At 40.7% G+C, this 18638-nt stretch overlaps 1 protein-coding gene across 1 annotated transcript in view; it reads left to right on the top strand.

The window, feature by feature from the left end:
- Positions 1-18638, top strand: part of LOC117508771 (sodium/hydrogen exchanger 9-like) — a 308738-nt gene that overhangs the window by 129904 nt on the left and 160196 nt on the right. Inside the window, exons 11-12 of the mRNA XM_034168606.1 lie at positions 11937-12048; positions 14955-15108. Of these exons, the coding sequence (XP_034024497.1) occupies positions 11937-12048; positions 14955-15108 (266 nt within the window). The remainder of the gene's footprint in view (positions 1-11936; positions 12049-14954; positions 15109-18638) is intronic.

Raw genomic sequence — 18638 nt, 5'->3', positions numbered from 1 at the left:
GGGCGATGTCACGGTCCTTGATCTTTTACTGGTCTAAAGAACCATTTATTGATTTTATTTAGCTATTTTATGTACAAGTGTTCTAAACTTTTTTAACAGTAATCAGAAATTTTGAGGTAACAAACAACAACAAAAAAAATGTTTCCAAGGATTTTTCTTCAGAAAAATGCTCTATAAATGAGCAGTCCTGTGACATGTTTCTGTTTTGTACAGATCACTGGTTTCTGCACCGATCTGTTTTGTACAGATCAGTGGTTTCTGCCACTAGTCTCCGTGTTTTGGCCTGATGCATCATTCCTATTGGACAGCGCAAAGCTACGTCACAGCTCAGAGCATCGAAAGTTGGATTGGGTTGAACTTTGACCGCGTCAGCCTGCCAACAAGCGGCAATGTGCGCTCCCGTCAGAAGCGGCGCTTGAGCTCTGCTTTTGACGCGACGCTTCTGATGCCTCTAAAAAGCAATGCGTCTCATTGAAAATAATGCTCTTTAGACCGATTCCTGATTCCTCTGACGCTTCCGACACGTTCAGTGTGAAAGGCCCATGAGTCTTATGCAGGCACTGAAGCCCATCAGGCCAGTGTTTCTTCCCAGATACTAGGGATTGGGGGAAATAATCTATAGTCAAGCTATTACCCCCCCCCCCCCCCCCAAGCATCTGTCCAACTCCTGTCTAACCCTTGCACATCATAAAAAGTAAAAACTGAGTTTTCACTATGTTTTTCTCGTCACTTCCACATCTTACCTGTGACTGTGTCATCAGTGAGTGTAGTAGTCGCGTGACAGTGATGTCAATTTGAGAGTTTGTGGTATGAGAGTTAGCAATAAACGGCTGAGTTATTTTGTAATTTAGATTTTACTTGTGATGAAATCAGACATTTAATTGAAATATATGAAGGGTTGGACGTTCTGCTGAGCCTAATACTGGCTGCACTTGTGCATCCGCCCACCCCTCTCTTCAGGCAGTACGGTAATTCTAATTCAGTTGCTGGTGGAAAAGAGGTGGACACATAGTACTGCTTTCATTCAGAAGAAGGGGAAATGTATAGTAGACCTAATCTGAGTATTACCTGATGTTGCTTCTGTTTCATCAGTCACAAGAAAAAAAATAATGGCAGACTGCAACAGATTTCCCTGGAGATCAAATTGAGTACTGATTATTTACTGAACGGAACACCAACCAGAGAGTGAAAAAATTAAGGATGGAAAGGGTTGAGATGCACAGATGGTTCTTTAGCCAAAGGTGTGGTGAACAATGGCAGGGTGGGTGAGCAGCCATGGAACCATCTCTCTCTGCCGCATGGCCCCCTGCTCCCATCAGAAAGGTTGGCTGGGACAGCGGAGGCGCAAAACAGCTTTGAATTTTTACTTCAAGCACAGAAAATATTAATGCAAGATAGCAAAACACTTCCCTACATGATGCATTGTTGCGCACATCATGATGTACCAATTAAATAGATGTTGCCCAACCATAATAGGCTGTTTTTTTTACCACTTCTCATGCAGCCAAGTCTGTAATTAAAGATACATTGGAAGGAAGGCAATTTCCTTCAAAAATTAGTTACATACTTTATGATATAAAGTCTTTAGAAGTGTATTATTTTACTTTTTCCACTCTCTACTCTTCCAAAAAAGAAACTAATTACAGTATTTTGCAACATCAAATTGCAGTACTTGTATGCATTTCTCAAATATTGCAATATGGAAGTGTGTCATCCCAGCCCTCATGGGTACCACAGCATGAAGTGGATGATGACCACAGCTTCTCCTGGGTGGGATGCCGGTCCATCGGAGGTTACTTTCCCAGGTAAGGCTGCTACCCATTCACAGCTGGGTGGACTGAGACAACACAGATCAAATGTCTTGTCCAAGGACACAGACGTGCGGGGAGGTGATGCTCTAGTGGTTAAACAGTGGGCTTGAGACCAGAGAATCCTCAGTTCAAACCCTTTCTGGTTGGAAAACCACTAAGGGCCCTTGGGAAAGGTCCTTAATCTCCAAGTTGCACCTGGCGTATAGTGAACACCTTGCATGGCAGCAAACTGACGTGTGTGTGTGTGTGTGTGTGTGTGTGTGAGTCATTACTGTGAAGTGCTTTGAGCTTCTGATATAGATAGAAAAAAAAAAAAAAACTATATAAATGCAGTCCATTTACCTTTTACAGGTAGCCTGGAGCACACACCTGAAATTGGACCCAGTCCTCAGTTCCTGTCTCATAGAGCCACTTGCTCTGCATAGAATTTAATGCTTAGCTTTAAATATGAAGAATAAAAAGGAGGGAAAAAAGTTTTTTGCCTGCTGTCCATAGTCAGGTGGTCCCTGACTAGAGGTGTCTGGGTGCTTCCTGTATTACTGTGGGCTTGTGAGTCTTGGACAGTAGCCAGTGACCTAAAGTAATGACTAGATGTCTTTGTTACTAGGTCTATGACATTTGGCCTTGTGGCATGTTTCTCTGGCCACGATCTAGTAGTACACAGGTCCCTCAGTGTTGAGGAGCCATGAAGTTGGAGAAGACCAAGGGGACGCCCACCTTAATTGCCCCTGGCTGCAGCAGATGGATGGTTAATTTTGAAAAGTGTGGATGGACCGGTTGTCTGCCTGAGTGGTTGCCATCACAAGCAGCACAAGCTTCCACACTTGATTTAACTCATCCACTGACAAGTGACTCAAGACAGGAAAAGTAACCTTAGTTATTTTTTTTATATTGAAATAAAATGAAATCATCCTCTTAATTACTTAATTTGTCTTACCTTTAAAGGGATGGAACAAATGTAAACAGAAGTCTGCCACTATAGTACAAAACAAATGTTTGCAACCTGTAAACGAGAATGTAATTTGAATACTTTCTCTGGTTTTCGGGCATCTGTCATTGTTGAAAATCTATGCGCTGCCCCTTTAAGTTACTTTCTCATAACATATTTCTGGTGGCTGTTATGTCAGTCAGGTCGTGAGTGCTGTGAGGAATATAGAGGGAGTTATGGAGTGGTAGATACTCATTCTAAAATTGTCCTTGCCCGAGAGCTGGCATAACCATAACGTATGCCTGCAGAGAGACTCCATGGGCCGCACTCCAAGAAGCTGTTCTTTCACAGTCCAGTGCCCAGATGGCTAACAATGATTGCAATCCATCATCTACCGTATGGTCAAAAATGCCAGAGAAAGTCTCAAATGAGCAGATTCCTTTTGCCATTGGTCTTTCACTGACTGCGAAGGGTTGGCTACGACAAGACATCAGACTGTGAGTGAGGATGTTCAGCTTTGCCATTCTGCTTCTAGTACAATATATTCACCTGGCAGAAATTGATTAATGAAAGGCTATCCCACATACACAAACATAAGAATGGAGGTCGACCTCCCGTATAGTAAAAATGACCATAAAAAAGGAAATAAACACTGTGATCCAACAAAGTAGAACATTCTTTGGTTATGCATTAGATTTAATCTCCGTTGCTTCCGGCCTTTGCCAGTGAGAATGGAGATGGACTTTACTGGGAATAAGGGTGAGTTTAAAGTGTTTAATTACCTCCATTCGGAATGCTCAGCAGCCTTTGATAAAGAGAAATAACTGCATTTTGGAGCAGGATATTGCTTTTGAAAATCCATAGGGTGCCTATTATTGACTGCAGAATCTGAGGGAGCTCTGTTTTAGTAATAGCCCTGTCAGGCTAAGGTCCCTTTCCTAGCATATTGCTCCTTGTATTATTCTAGGCATCATATTTGGACTTGCTGTAGAACAGCTGAAATCCCTTCTGTGAACACCAGGGATATATGTTTGCGTCGATCATTTTTATGCCCAGCAATCTTAGGAGAGTCTGAAACAATGCAATTTCCAAAATGATGAGTTATTTTGCTTTGTCTCGGGCGGCGTTACATGGTGTCGGCAAATCATGTGGAGTTAAGACTCCAGCTTCTGTCAGTATGACAAAAGATGTTAAGCATAGTCAGGATGACACCTACATCTCCGATAATTACACAGATATCCTCCATGTAAATGCTGCCAAGGAAATTTAGCATTCAGTGCAGTGATCTTGTGCAAAACATCAAAGTGGATGTGGGGGCCAGAAGTAGCTGGCAAAGCCCGTTTGGTTTCCTCATTCAGTACAGTGCCACAAATCATGTATTTGCATCGAAAATGGAAATCATATTTCAGGTGTGTGCAGATGTGGCTGTTTTGCAAGTATTATGTGTACTTTCAAATCCGCTTCCCCTCAGAAAATCATAATTTTGTTGCATAGCAGGATGACTGTAAATACCTTTGCAGATAGAAGAGGCAGGGTATGAACTCTAGTTTTTCAGCAATGGGTCACTCAGTTTACATGGTGGGGGGAATAAATCACAAATCCTTCCCCTAAGGTGCAGAAGCAAATCCCTCCCCAAGTTCCAGTGTTTTCTGTACTGTACTGTGCAAAGGTTTTAAGGACCCTTAAGTTTTGACAGAAGTGTATTTGACTTGGGGGGGGGGGGGCTTCATTCGTTTGTCAACAAAATAATATTTCAACATCCAATCATTTCTTTTCCAATTTAAAAACAAAAAATTGAGCTCTTTCTTCATTAAATAAATGAATCCGTTATAAAGATACAAACCTCATTTTCAAATGCAAACTACATGACATCACAAAAAGGTGCCGATACTCACTCAGTAAGAAAATTATTGCAAATTGTACAACGCCACCAAAAAGAAATGATGTACCAACAAAATGTACACATTGTAATGTCAGTCAAGAAGTTAGAGAAGAGACACTTTAAAATATCAACATAATGTTAATGTAATACCCACGTCACACATAGCCAGAATGAGGCTGAATGGCATCAGAATGACGATTCAGCCCACATCCGAAAAGTGTCCAGTTGGCAGTCCGAAAACATTCTGACAGCCATCTACGACAGTCCACACAGTTGGTCCCAATTGTCCAGTGGACCCAAGTGCGTTGCACATGTTCAAAACCCTCCGGGTGCCATTGCGATGGGTCAACTATCCAACGGCGGTCCATGTCTCGCAGTCCAGTCCAGATTACCATGGCGTTCACTGCGCATCGAACATTTTAGTGTGTCACAGAATTTCGCTGAGTTTCTGTTTAAAACAGTAACAGTAAGAAAGAAATCAGTAAGAAAGTAAGTAAAGATCGAATTAGCCGCGAAGCTAACGGCGACCTATCCAGGCCGGCAGCGTACCATCCAGGCCGGCGGCGTCGGTGGAAGCGATCCATCCAGGCCGGCGGCATTGGCGAAGACGAACCATCCAGCCCCGCGGCGTCGGCGGAGGCGAACCATCCAGGCCCGCGGCATCAGCGGAGGCGAACCATCCAGGCCCGCGGCGTCAGCGGAGGCGAACCATCCAGGCCCGCGGCGTCAGCGCAGGAGGCGAACCATCCAGGCCCGCGGCGTAGGCGCAGGAGGCGAACCATCCAGGCCCGCGGCGTAGGCGCAGGAGGCGAACCATCCAGGCCCGCGGCGTAGGCGCAGGAGGCGAACCATCCAGGCCCGCGGCGTAGGCGCAGGAGGCGAACCATCCAGGCCCGCGGCGTAGGCGCAGGCGGCGAACCATCCAGGCCCGCGGCGTAGGCGCAGGAGGCGAACCATCCAGGCCCGCGGCGTAGGCGCAGGAGGCGAACCATCCAGGCCCGCGGCGTAGGCGCAGGAGGCGAACCATCCAGGCCCGCGGTGTCGGCGCAGGAGGCGAACCATCCAGGCCCGCGGCGTCGGCAGGAGAAAGCGAACCATCCAGGCCCGCGGCGTCGGCAGAAGAGGTGATCCATCCAGGCCCGCGGCGTCGGCAGAAGAGGTGATCCATCCAGGCCCGCGGCGTCGGCAGAAGAGGTGATCCATCCAGGCCCGCGGCGTCTGTGCAGGAGGCGATCCAGCCAGGCCCGCGGTGTCGGTTACATCTGGGGCTGGTGACGGCTACATCCGAGGCTGGCGAAGGCTACACACGGGGCTGGCGACGGCTGCACCCAAGGCTGGCGACCGAGGCTGACGGTGGCTACGACCGAGGCTGGTGGCGGCTATATCCGGGATTAACATCGGGGAAGGTCAGTGTGCGGCAACTGGATTTGTGGTGGTGGAGGTAATTAATAGTGGCCTGTACTGAACTACATGAGTTAACATGGCACCACCCAGGAAGACAGATAAATTGGAGGAAGACATGGAGGAGATAAAGACCTCATTAAACCATATTTCAAAAGACATGACCAATTTAGACAAGTTGATGAAGGAGATCAAGGAGCTCCAAAATCTTGTTAAAGAAAAGGACAAGATTATTAAGAAACTTGAGCAACGGGTGGATGAACTTGAACAATATTCTAGAAAAGATGATGTTATAATAACTGGTTTGGAAACAAAACATCGGTCGTACGCAAGGGTGGTGGATTCTGGTGGAGCCAGTGGGGAGGATGCACCACCTGAAGAATTACAAACACTAGAACAGCAAGTTACAAAAAGGTGTTGTCATACATCAAGACACTATATCAGACTGTCACACAATTCCATCCAAAGACAGTAAAAATAAACTACCTAATATTATAATACGATTTACAAGCAGAAAATACAAAAATGAATTATTAAGACAAAGAATCTGAAAGGAACAAATGTCTATATAAATGAGCATCTAACAAAAAAAATGCAGATATTGCCAGGGAAGCAAGACTATTAAAAAAACAGAAACACATTGTTGCTACATGGGTCTGGAACTGTAGGGTGTGGATTAGAGCGAAAGAAGGAACAAAGGGTATACAAATCAGAGACATGGAGGACCTTACAAAGTACAGACCTGAGTAGACAAATAAATATGACGTCAGTTGGTAGTATGACCAACAAAAAATCAGATCTAACATGGAAACAGATGACACCAATATTGATGAAAGTATATTTGATTTGACTACAATTGGTTGTGAGTATTATATGGAAAAACAGTTATAGTGAAAAAATTACTGAAGATACCCTGTCACTCATACATATAAATATCTGAAGCTTGTCCTGTAAAATGTCAAAAATAAAAGATTATTTAAACCAGTTTAAAAATAATTCAGCATTGTTGCAATCACAGAATCATGGCTTAAAGATGACCTCATGGCTGATGTTCAAATGGAGGGATATGAGTTATATTTTGTAAATAGAAGAGAGAAAAAAGGCGGAGGTATTGCTTTGTACATAAAAACAGATCTGACATGTAAAATTGTAGAAGAAATGACAATCATAGATGATGTCATAGAAATTGTAACAGTGGAAATTGTACATGAAACATCTAAAAATATTCTAATCAGTTGTGTATAGAGAGCACCAGACTCTTGTGTTGTGAAATTTACAGATAAAATAATAGAATTATTCCATCAAATCAAAAACAAAACGCTCTTTATGTGTGGAGACTTGAATGGTAATGTGGAAAGCTCCATTTGCCAAAGAGTAAGTGATTTTGTGAATTCAATGAATAGCTTGGGCTTATTCCCTTTGATAACAAAACCAACCAGAATTACATCGCAAAGTGCAACTGTAATTGACAATATATTCACAAATAGAATAGATGAAATTATTAAGAATGGGATATTTATGACAGATCTTAGTGATCATTTAGCAGGGGTGGTGGCCAAGTGGTTAATGCGCTTGGTTTCAGTTCGGAAGGTTCTGGGTTCAAATCCCACCCCTGGCACATTTCTCCATGTAATGTGGAGTTGCATCAGGAAGGGCATCCGCCGTAAAACCTGTGCCAAATCAACATGCAGATCCACCTTGGATTTGCTGTGGCGACCCCGAGTGCAAACAAGAGAGCAGCCGAAGGGACTTACTTTTTTATCTTAGTGATCATTTACCAGTTTTTTCAATATTTAAATATAAAATAGGTACAAAAAAAACTGTTACAAACTTTAAAAGAGATAAGTCATTAAAGCCTTAGAGGCATTAAATTATGACCTTAAAAATCAAAATTGGGAAGAAGTTTATGTCGGTGACGTAAATGTAGCATATAATTCATTTATGAAAATACTGATGAAATCATATAATAAAAATTGTAAATTAATAAAACTAGTAAGAAAAGAGTAAATAAACCATGGCTGACTAAGGAAATAAAAAATGCTTGTGTAAAGAAAAACTATTTATATAGGTGCTTTTTAAAAATGCAAACAAAGGAAACAGAACACAGATACAAAAATATAAAAATAAACTATTGACAATAATTAGGAAACAAAAAAAAGATTATTATAGAGAACAATTGAATAAGTAAAGATAATATGAGGGCAACATGGGGAATTATAAAAAGTGCGATGGAATGTGATGGAGTGAAATCAACTTCTCCGAATTACCTTGTCAAGGAAAATAGATATATGACATAAAAGAAGTTGTAAATGAGTTTAATGATTATTTTTCAAAGGTGGGATCAAGTCTGGTGGGAAATAAACCAATAGTAGAAGATAAATTAAATACAATTGTAAATACGGTCAATAGTATTTTCCTTGACAATGTGGAAAAAGATGAAATAAGGAATATTGTAAAAAACTGTGTAAGCAAAAGATCAACTGACTATGAAGATTTAGACATGATGACTGTAAAAAGTATAATAGAAACTATTATTGAACCATTCACTTACATTTGTAATCTGTCTCTGTCAACAGGAATTTTCCCAGATGAAATGAAAATTGCCAAGGTAATACCATTATATAAAAATGGAGACAGACATAACGTTTCAAATTACAGGCCAGTGTCATTGCTTCCACAGTTTTCTAAAATTATGGAAAAAGTTTTTGTGACAAGGTTGGTTAAATTCATTGAGAAACATCATATTTGAAATAATGCTCAGTATGGATTCAGAACAAAACATTCGACAGCTATGGCAATTATGGAATTAACAGAGAAAATATCAACAGCAGTAGATAAGAAGGATTATTTTGTGTTTTTATTGACCTGAAAAAAGCTTTTGATGTTATCGATCATTCAAGATTGCTTCACAAGTTACAGCAATATGGAATAAGAGGGATTGCACATCAGTGGGTAAAAAGCTACTTAGAAAATAGAAAACAGGTTGTTCAGATAAATAATACTAAATCAGACTTGTGTAATATTGTTTGTGGAGTACCACAAGGGTCGGTACTTGGACCCAAACTGTTTATTTTGTATATCAATGATTTTGTGAATGTATCTAATGTACTTGGTAGCATTTTATTTGCTGACGATACAACATTATTTTACTCTGGATCAGATATACAGGAAGTAGCACAAGTGATAAATACAGAGTTGGAAAAAGTTAAATACTGGTTTGATATAAACAGATTGTCACTTAATCTTAATAAAACAAATTTCATATTGTTTAATGACAGAGTTAAAAAAATAATGTTATTAAAAATAGATGGAAAGGACATTCAAAGGGTAAAAGAAACAAAATTTTTAGGAGTTATGATTGATGAAGATTTTACATGGAAGTCACACATAAATTACATAAAAGGAAAGATAGCGAAAGCCATTGCTGTTTTTCATAAAGATAAATATTCATTAAATAGTTATGGATTATTAACATTGTACAATTCATTGATTGTTTCATATTTGACTTATTGTGTAGAAATCTGGGGATCAACATGTACAACTTATATACAACCTTTATTTATTTTGCAGAAAAGAGCTTTAAAACTGATTAGCAACAGTTGTTTTAGAGATCCATCTAGTCCATTGTTCATTAAGTATAGGGTACTTAAATTTCATGATTTAGTTGATTTGAAATTATTACAAACAATGTACCAAGCGAATAACAATACCTTACCAATAAACATTTAAAATATGTTTGAAAAAAGAGTAAGTAGTTATAATTTGAAGGGCATAGAAGTCTTTAAAAAACCAAGATTCAGAAGCAAGATAAAGGAACGGAGTATTGCAGTGAATGGTGTAAAATTATGGAACAACCTCAATAAAGAAATCAAAGAATCAAGGACGCTTAAATTATTTAAAAAACGTATTAAACTTGATGCATTTCGTAAGTATGAAACTATGAAATAACTCAGTGGGCTGTGATAAAGCCAAAAATGTAATCTGTTAATAATGTTTAGAATGTTTGAAGTTTAAAATGTAATCTGTTAGGGATGTAATCCTTTAAATAATGGTTAAAATTATTAAAATTATAAAGTCGGTGGCATGTGACAAAGTCAAAGAAATGTAATCTGTTAAATTATGTTGATTAATGATGCTTGATACTGCAAGATTGTATTGTGAAAAAGGGGCAGAATATATGACTTGTTCTTCCAATCTGCTCCTTTTCATTCAATGGTTTGTAATGTTTTATTTCTGCTTTTCTGTTTTTTTTTCTCTTAAATGAATGAAATAAATATTAAATAAAAAAAATAAATAAATGTGCAATCTGAGCACCATCTGACCGCAATTTACATATTCGATGGCAGCAAATCAGGATCCGAAACAATTTGAGCATGTACGAGGGAACCTCAAGATGGATCTGGCACGGCAAAGCCTGCTGGTATGACCTGCAAGTGCCACGTATAATAATGTCCACCTCCAATGTCTGTCACAGTTCCTTTGCCGGAGCACAAAGGAACTGTTGATATGTATGTGGCACGCTTCATGTATAGTGAATGTGATCAGCGGCTATCAAACTGAAAGCACAATGCACTACTCTGTGCACACTGCCGCAAATCTGACCAGGCTGTTATATCCACAGTAGACCTTATAGCACAGATATTTGTCTGTTCCTTTCATGGGTGACTTAAATAATGTGAACTATTGTCTCCATCATATCTCTATATATACTGTGGGCAGCTGTGCCTTTCTGTGGTCTCATGCACAGTAACGCGTCAGGCTTGGAGCTGAATGGATCTCACCGCTGTAATATTTCATCACCTTCTAACTCCGTAGGAGATATGACATGGAACTGTTGTGCCAGGCCATGACAGCATTAATAAACATGAATCTCACCTTCAACAATGGCCCAGAAGTGTTTCACAGCGCAATGTGGACGTGGAGCTGGGACCGCAGCCTGTGGTTAAAATCCTCTCACTCTGCTGCTTTGTGCTGGAATCAACCACACAAAAATAAATTCCATGTGATAATCCAGCCATTGCGGTGTCCAGAGTTGCATTGTGCTGCTGAAGTGAACCAAAACACACAAAAAAACATTAAAGTTCCCTGGAAAGGCTACGTCTGACGCGTGGGACCGCATGACTCACTGCCAGTAGTGTCCAGTTGCTGGCAATGCGTGCACATGCACGCACACGCAGCTGCTCATTCAGCCATTATGAACGCACATACCCACCAATCAGGTCATCAGTCCAGCACCTACTCTACGCACACACGCACATTGGTCAGTAGTGCTGTGAAGGGGAGGACGAGCGCAGATATGATTGCATGACTGAATGAGTGACCGCACCATGCCGGCTTGGACACATATGGCGTGAGTCCGGTCTACATGTTGGTTGTACTGCGGTGTTCAGTACCAGCAGGGACTGTGTAAAGGGAGGAACACAGCACTCCCTCCCACTCTGGTCCCGTGTTTGCCATCCAAATGTTTGGACAAGACAAGTCCTTAGACTATAGGTCCTGAAGCCCATTGGTGCCGGTGCTTCTCCCCGGTTGTTGTTGTGCAAAAAGATAATAGTAATTTATAAAAATGGAAATTTCATCAAAAGGAATATATAGAGCCAGATTATTATTTTGGTTGGGAGAACCCTACATCTGTCCTTTTTTATTTTTGTCTATTTTCTGTTGTGGCCATTATTCATGTGATTATTATTGTTGTTGTAATTTAATTTTAGGCTTTTTTTAAGTTCTACCCAGAAAATTGTTTTATAGGGTAAAGGAGTGTTGATTACTTTGTTGTTTGTACTCTTTAAGAAAACAAAGAATATAATTTAGGGGTAAAAATTAATTTGTACAAGAGAATGTTTACTCATAAACTGTTGTCAGTATGTCATTTACAGTGCGTGTTTTCTTTAACCTGTATTCTGAATGTACTTAGCTCTCGATCTTCATATCAAGGGCGTGCAGTATCTATCCTTTGTCTTTCCTGCTCAACCTGGGACGCACAACCAAGATACCTCACAACTTCCAGCACTTCATGATGCTTGCAGGTACTTAATGACAAAATCATAATACAACGCAAGTGCATTATTTACAGGAGCGAAGTGCTGCAAAGCTCACTCTATGGTACAGAGAGTCCCAAACATGAAGTGCCAAATTTTGAGTCCATAGTGAAACAGGACATGTCAAATTCTTCCTGGATCGACACTTCCTGGATTGACAGATGAGATCCCCTGGAATCTCGTGGGAACTCAGTGGCAAGTTCACACTGAAACAGGAAGTGCCAGTTTTTGAGTCCACAGTGAAACAGGAAATGTCAAATGTTGAACACTTCCTGGCATAGCTATAGCGGAGGCCAGGGTTGCGCTGTACTCCCCTGAAATCAGATTGGGCACAGATGATTGACATGTTGCAACACCAAACGTCTGGTTGAAAAGAGCTGCATTTTGAAGTCGGTGAGTCATGTTCAGTAGTTGGTCCTATTCCACCTTAGTAGAAGAAGAAAAATGTTTGCCTCAGATTTAAACTGAACGTATTGCTTGAACCGTGGACTAATAATGACATCAAAGTTATATTGGTGAGTAAACGACCGTATTTTATGCCAGAAATGAGCTCCAGGTTGTTAAAAGTGGCATTTCTCCTTTAATTCAGGTTGCCTTATATATGCGTTTGTCTCCAGTAATTTTTTTAAATGAGCAGGCAGCTGTTGATTAAATAGCCTCTTAATTTTGCTATCTGAAGGACTTAAATAACCTCTTAATTTTGCTCTCTGAGTGACACCAGGATGATGCATGAGGTTTGACTATCGGCCAAACCCTACTTTCCAGCACCCTGGAGTAGACTTTACCAGGGAGGCTGAGTAGTGTGATGCCCCTGTAGTTGGCACACACTCTTTTCTCTTGAGTGTTTCTCAACTCTACTCAAACATATTGGAACACTTGGTTTTTCACGCATTTTAATTTGTTCATGCCATTTCAAATACAAATAAATAAATCCAAAGTTATCTTCCTTAAACTCAAATTGAAAGCAAATGTCTACAACTTGATATAAATTAATTAAAAACATAAAAGACAACTTCCTGATGAAGTGGTCTAGAGGAAGATTTTCTTAAAAAGATGACCTGAAAGTTCAGCTACAATTTGCCAGAAAGTACATCTGAGGTGCAAGCCTAGATTTGATGTTTTGGTGAAAGAAATGTTTTTATTTCTTTCTTTCTTTCCCTGACTTGTCTGAAGAAAACTGGCAATAAAACTATTATTTGCAGGTATTATCAAGTTTTAGAGATTTTTCAGTTTTAGTTTGAGGAAGATAATTTGAGTTTTTTATTTGTTATATTTCTTGTATTTGAAATGGCATAAACGAATCAAAATGTGTGAAATACCAAGTGTTGTAATACTTTTGGAGGACACAGTATCCTAACCTCATGATGAGTGCAAATGAGTGTGGTATTACTACTGTTTGTTTAAGAATGTTTAATTTTCACTGTTGCTGCACTTTGTGTGAAATCATAATCATATCGTATATCATATTGATATGACAATATTGAGGTACAATAATTTAGCCATATTGTACAGCTCTACTGTCAACTAGGTGAAAACTTTGACTATTAATTTACATCTACATTTAAAAAAAAATGCTTAAAGTGGCAGGGAGTTATGAGGGTTGTAATTAGGGGGGTCTGTGGGGCTCTGCTCCCCCAGAAGCTGAAAGTCAAAAAAGAAAAATGCTTAAAAAGGCAGGGGGTCTGGTGGGTGGCTCTACCTCCACAGAAGCTGAAAGGCAAAAAAAAAAAAGATAAACGTTTAAAAAGGCAGGGCATCTGAAAGGTTTTAGTCATGCTCATGTTCTCAAGAGCCATTTTACTGGAAAAAAATCTGAAGGACCTAAATGACATGGTTAGATGGTGAGGAGCTTCCAGGCATGTGAGAGGCAAATAAAGAAACACGAGCTGAAAGGTTTTAGTCATGCTAATGCTCCCCTGAAGCATTTACTCAAAAAAAAATCTGAAGGACCTAAATGACATGGTGAGATGCTGATGAGCTTCGCTCGTTCATGTCCGCAACGTATACATATTACATTATAGTCATTTACATGTTCAGATGCTTATTATTAATTGCACCATATCTGGTTATGTTTGATGTTGAGTTGATGATGGCCTTTTTTACAACATGAGAAATACTTTAACTGTGAATTATCCTATGCAAACTTTTTAATTATTCTATTCTGTTCACTAATGGCTTAAAGGATGCTGACACAGTGTTCCCTTCTGTAGAAGACGTGTGTGTGTGCGTGCGTGCGTGCGTGCGTGTGTGTGTGTGTGTGTGTGAAATCACTCAGATGCACCGACTTGTTCCTGAACTTTCCTTCTGCCTTGATATTCTGGGACACATCCTCATTACAGTACGAGCACTTGCAATAAGCAATATAGCTTGGTTTTTAAGTAATAAATTTATTTATATATTTATTTTGATTGTGTCTGGAAGGAAGAGCAAAAAAAACCAAACAAAAAAAACGAGCTTTACTGTCTGAGAGGAAAAGCTCCACATCCGAAAGGTTTGACAGTGTGGGAAGAAGAAATGTTGGATGTGAAGTGATGTGAGATCGTGCAGCCACAGCATGTTTCGCTGCTTGCCTGACCCACTTTACCTCTTATATAAGGAGGTTTCTTTAAAAAAAAAAAACTTGTCTTGCAATTTTCATCCCCACCCACTTCCCCTGGATCTATTTCTTATGAATGTAAGAGAGTTGTTCAGGGAATTGTTTTGGTTTTAGGCTTTACATCACTACTGTCCAGTAATCTGGTATTTGTGATGTAATCTGTCACTCATGGATATGGCAGGAACTGGGCAGCTATTTATCACTTCTCCGAAAGTGCTGGTCAGTAGATGGCTGTCAGGAGGTTTGATGGATGACCCGACTGCAGCAGTTTGTCCAGAAATGTCTTCTCTGCCCTCAGGTTTGAGGGGTGGTGTAGCATTCAGCCTGGCTATCAGAGACACATCCACAGAGGCCAGACGCTCCATCTTCAGCACCACGCTGCTGCTGGTCACCTTCACCATCTGGGTGCTGGGGACGGCTGCCGATCCCATGCTGCACTGGCTGGAGGTCAGGTTAGTGCCAACACCTGCTGGACTGGCAGAATGATACAGATGAAGTCGATCTATCTTTTTTTCTTGTCTGCGTTTTATTTTTTTTAACTGTCACAAACTGTTTATAGCAGATGTTCCAAACTGACCAAGTGAGTCATGTGCAACACTTCATTTCATAATCAGCTGTGAGCAGTTAAGCAAAGAGTTTTATTCCTGGAATTGTTTTGGCAGGGAGGGGAGGGTGGTGTTTTTCTTCATCTTTTGCAGCTTGTTTATCATTTTGCAACCACTTGCATTCATCGTGCAGCTTCTTTGGGTCCGTAGCCTCCAGGCTGGCAAATTCTCGTAAAGGAAGCTCAAATGAAATTCCGTGTTTTCAGTATTTAAATACTTCACGAAGTTTCAGACAAGTCTGTGCAAAGTTGCTTTTTAACAATAAAAAAACAAATGTGGTCAGTTTGAGCTCAGTTAAGCTGTGCTTAAACACAATGAGGTCCATAAGTATTTGGGCCCTGACTTTATTTTATTTATTTATTTTGCCTCAATACACCACAGTATAACTGAAATGAAACAATCAAGGTCTGCATGTAGCATAGACTTTTAGCTTGAATTCAAGTTTAACAAAAAAAACATTGCATGAAGCATTTGGGAGTTACGGCCATTTTCAGAGCCCAAAATTAATTGAAGTATAAGGTATTTTTAATACAAATCATCACTTTTCCAGCATGTTTTCCTTTAATACGTCCAGGAAATGGATACATGAACATTGCCAACTCACTGAAAATGCTTTAGACCATTTTATATAATGCCTAAATAGATCCTTGTCATTTGATTGATAGTTTGTATGTCACATGATATTGATCATTTGTCCAATTTGCCATTGTGTTACATATACTGTGTAATTTTGGTTCCATTTAACATGCATATTTGGTTCCATACATTTTGTAGCATTGCACGCTGCCGCACACTTGCACTAGCAGTGACGGCACTTAGCTTAAAAACAAACAGTGGCCTGACACAGTGTCCAGAATCAGAAGAAGTTTATTGCCATTGCCAGTGAACAGGATTCACAGACTAGGAATTTGCTTCGGTACAATGGTGCAACATTAAGAAGAGATAAAATGCTAAGATAAAATATAACATATGTGTCAAAATAAGATAAAATCTAAGATAAAAAAAAAGAAATATGAAATATGAAAGGCTGTGTGCAACAGAAAAACAGAGAAACAGAAAAAACAGTGCAGTGGGAGGAGTGCAATTAAAAACCAAAGTACATTGTCTAAAGTGACCCGTGATAAGATGATAAAGTGACAGAGTTAAGCTTAAGGTGACTGAGTTATGAGGAGTTCATGAGTCTAATGGCAGAGGGGAAGAAACTGTTCTTATGGCGGGAGGTTCTGGTCCGGATGGACCGTAGCCTCCTGCCCGAGGGGAGTGGTTTGAACAGACCGTGTGCAGGGTGAGAAGGGTCAGCTGTGATCCGACCTGCTCGGCCCAGAGTCCTGGAGACGTGTCGGTCGTGGAGAGATGGAAGGCTACAGCCGATCACCTTCTCAGCAGAGGCCACAATGCGCTGCAGTCTGTGTCTGTCCCTGGCTGTGGCCCCGGCGTACCACACCGTGATGGAGGAGCAGAGGATGGACTCGATGATGGCCGTGTAGAACTGCACCATCAGCTGGACAGGCAGCTTGGCCTTCTTCAGCTGCCACAGGAAGTACATCCTCTGCTGGGCCTTCTTGATGAGGGAGCTGATGGTTGACTCCCACTTGAGGTCCTGGGTGATGTTGGTGCCGAGGAAGCGGTGACAGACCACAGTGGTGTGGGGCTGTTGGTGAGGGCGAGGGTGCCCAGACTCGCTAGGTAATAGACGGGAATGCTGGATGCACTGAGGGAGCTCGAGAGCGAGTTGGGGGGGGGGATCCTAATGAAGTACTGGGGCACAGCAGGCTCTGTCAGATGACACCAGGGCATCTCTGTCTCACTACCAAGCTGTGGCGGACACCGTAGGACGGGGAAGGGCGTAAGTCCCTTTTCTCTTGTTTATAAATTAATAAAATACCAAATGACACGGATCTATTTTAGGCATTATATAAAACAATTGATGAATGTTTTGTGCCTCGTTGAATGGAACATTCCATCTTTCACCTCCTGAAGTATTTTTTCCATTGCACTCATAAACATTCATTATTTATATAATATCAATCAATCAATTAAGATATGCAAAGAGTATGGTACTGTATTTCTGGAGTAGGTGGTTCTCAAAAACTGATTGTCTGTACAAGAATGAAAGCCACCAAAACCCGATGACAACTTTGAAGAAGTTATAAGCTTCTATGTCTGTGCACAGTGCAATTTTTTCTTTGTTGCAACACTATTTATGCAGCTTCATGATGGAATGGCGCAGAGAATTTGATGAAAAAAAAGATGATGTAAAGTTTCAGTTGCAGTTTGCCAGATGGCACTTGGAAGACTTGAGCCAGGATTTGATCTGTTTTCTTTTATGAAAATCTTTCTCTGTGCCACACCACCATGAATTTGTGACTGGTGGTGCAACAAATAAAAGTTGCGCTATGTACAGTTTCTCCAGTTATAGCCACAGAAGCCTATAACTCAAAGTTGTTTTGGGTGTCTTGGTGGCTTTCTTCGTGAGTCTGTTTCTTGCAAGGTAACTTAGTTTTTGGTAGGTGGTGTTAACCCACAACACATTGTAATATGCATCATTGCTTGACAAAATGCATGACCTAAAACGTTTGGACTGGTGCTGATGCTAACATTTTCAAGTGTTGCCTGTTTTTTAAACAGCACTAGGTACAACTGCACACAAAGTGCAATGCATTTGGGGTTTATAGTTACATTTTGTAAAAAGTTCTGGAAGTTGAACCATGGTTACAGTGTCACCAGCGCTGCAATCATATAGCCAACATGGCAATTTCTGTCTTTCTGTTGGGCTTCTGTATCAAAAAATAGATTTCTGTTGGAGTGTCCCTATAAATGAATTAAAATGCATTAAAACTGCCGCTCTATTAATACACATCGACTCTTTGTAAAGCTTTTTCTCTGCGTGTCTGACTCCCCTCCTCCACATGCTGCTCAGCCCTACACAGGCACTTAGCTCCGCATGTCGGCCCAGCTCTGCCTTCCATTAGTGACTTGCACAGCTGGTGCACAGGGCGAAGCTGCTCCACAGGTCCCTGAACATGCCACACAGTGCACACAAAGCCACATATGAACAAAGCCACATTTTAGACATTTTGAGACTGCACAGCCTGTGCTTCTTTGGAGTTGGTGCATTATCTGTGATTTGAGGCCAGTGGGCGATAATGACTAAGGAGTGCATAAGAGGCGTGAAGTATGCAAGGCAGTAATTAGATCTTATATTATTAAAGTGTAATCTATGGCCCAGATCACACTGTTATAATTGACTCCCACAGACTTTCCAGAGTTTCAGATTCTCCAGTGGCACATGCAGTGCTCTGTGTCAGTGAGACATAAGTAACAAAAAAAAAAAAAAGAAAGAAAAAGAACATTGAAAGAAGGTAATAGTTTGTGAT

This window comes from Thalassophryne amazonica, chromosome 1 (genome assembly GCF_902500255.1).
Source record: "Thalassophryne amazonica chromosome 1, fThaAma1.1, whole genome shotgun sequence".
Classification (NCBI taxonomy): domain Eukaryota; kingdom Metazoa; phylum Chordata; class Actinopteri; order Batrachoidiformes; family Batrachoididae; genus Thalassophryne; species Thalassophryne amazonica.
This window is presented reverse-complemented; position numbering and strand designations above follow the sequence as displayed.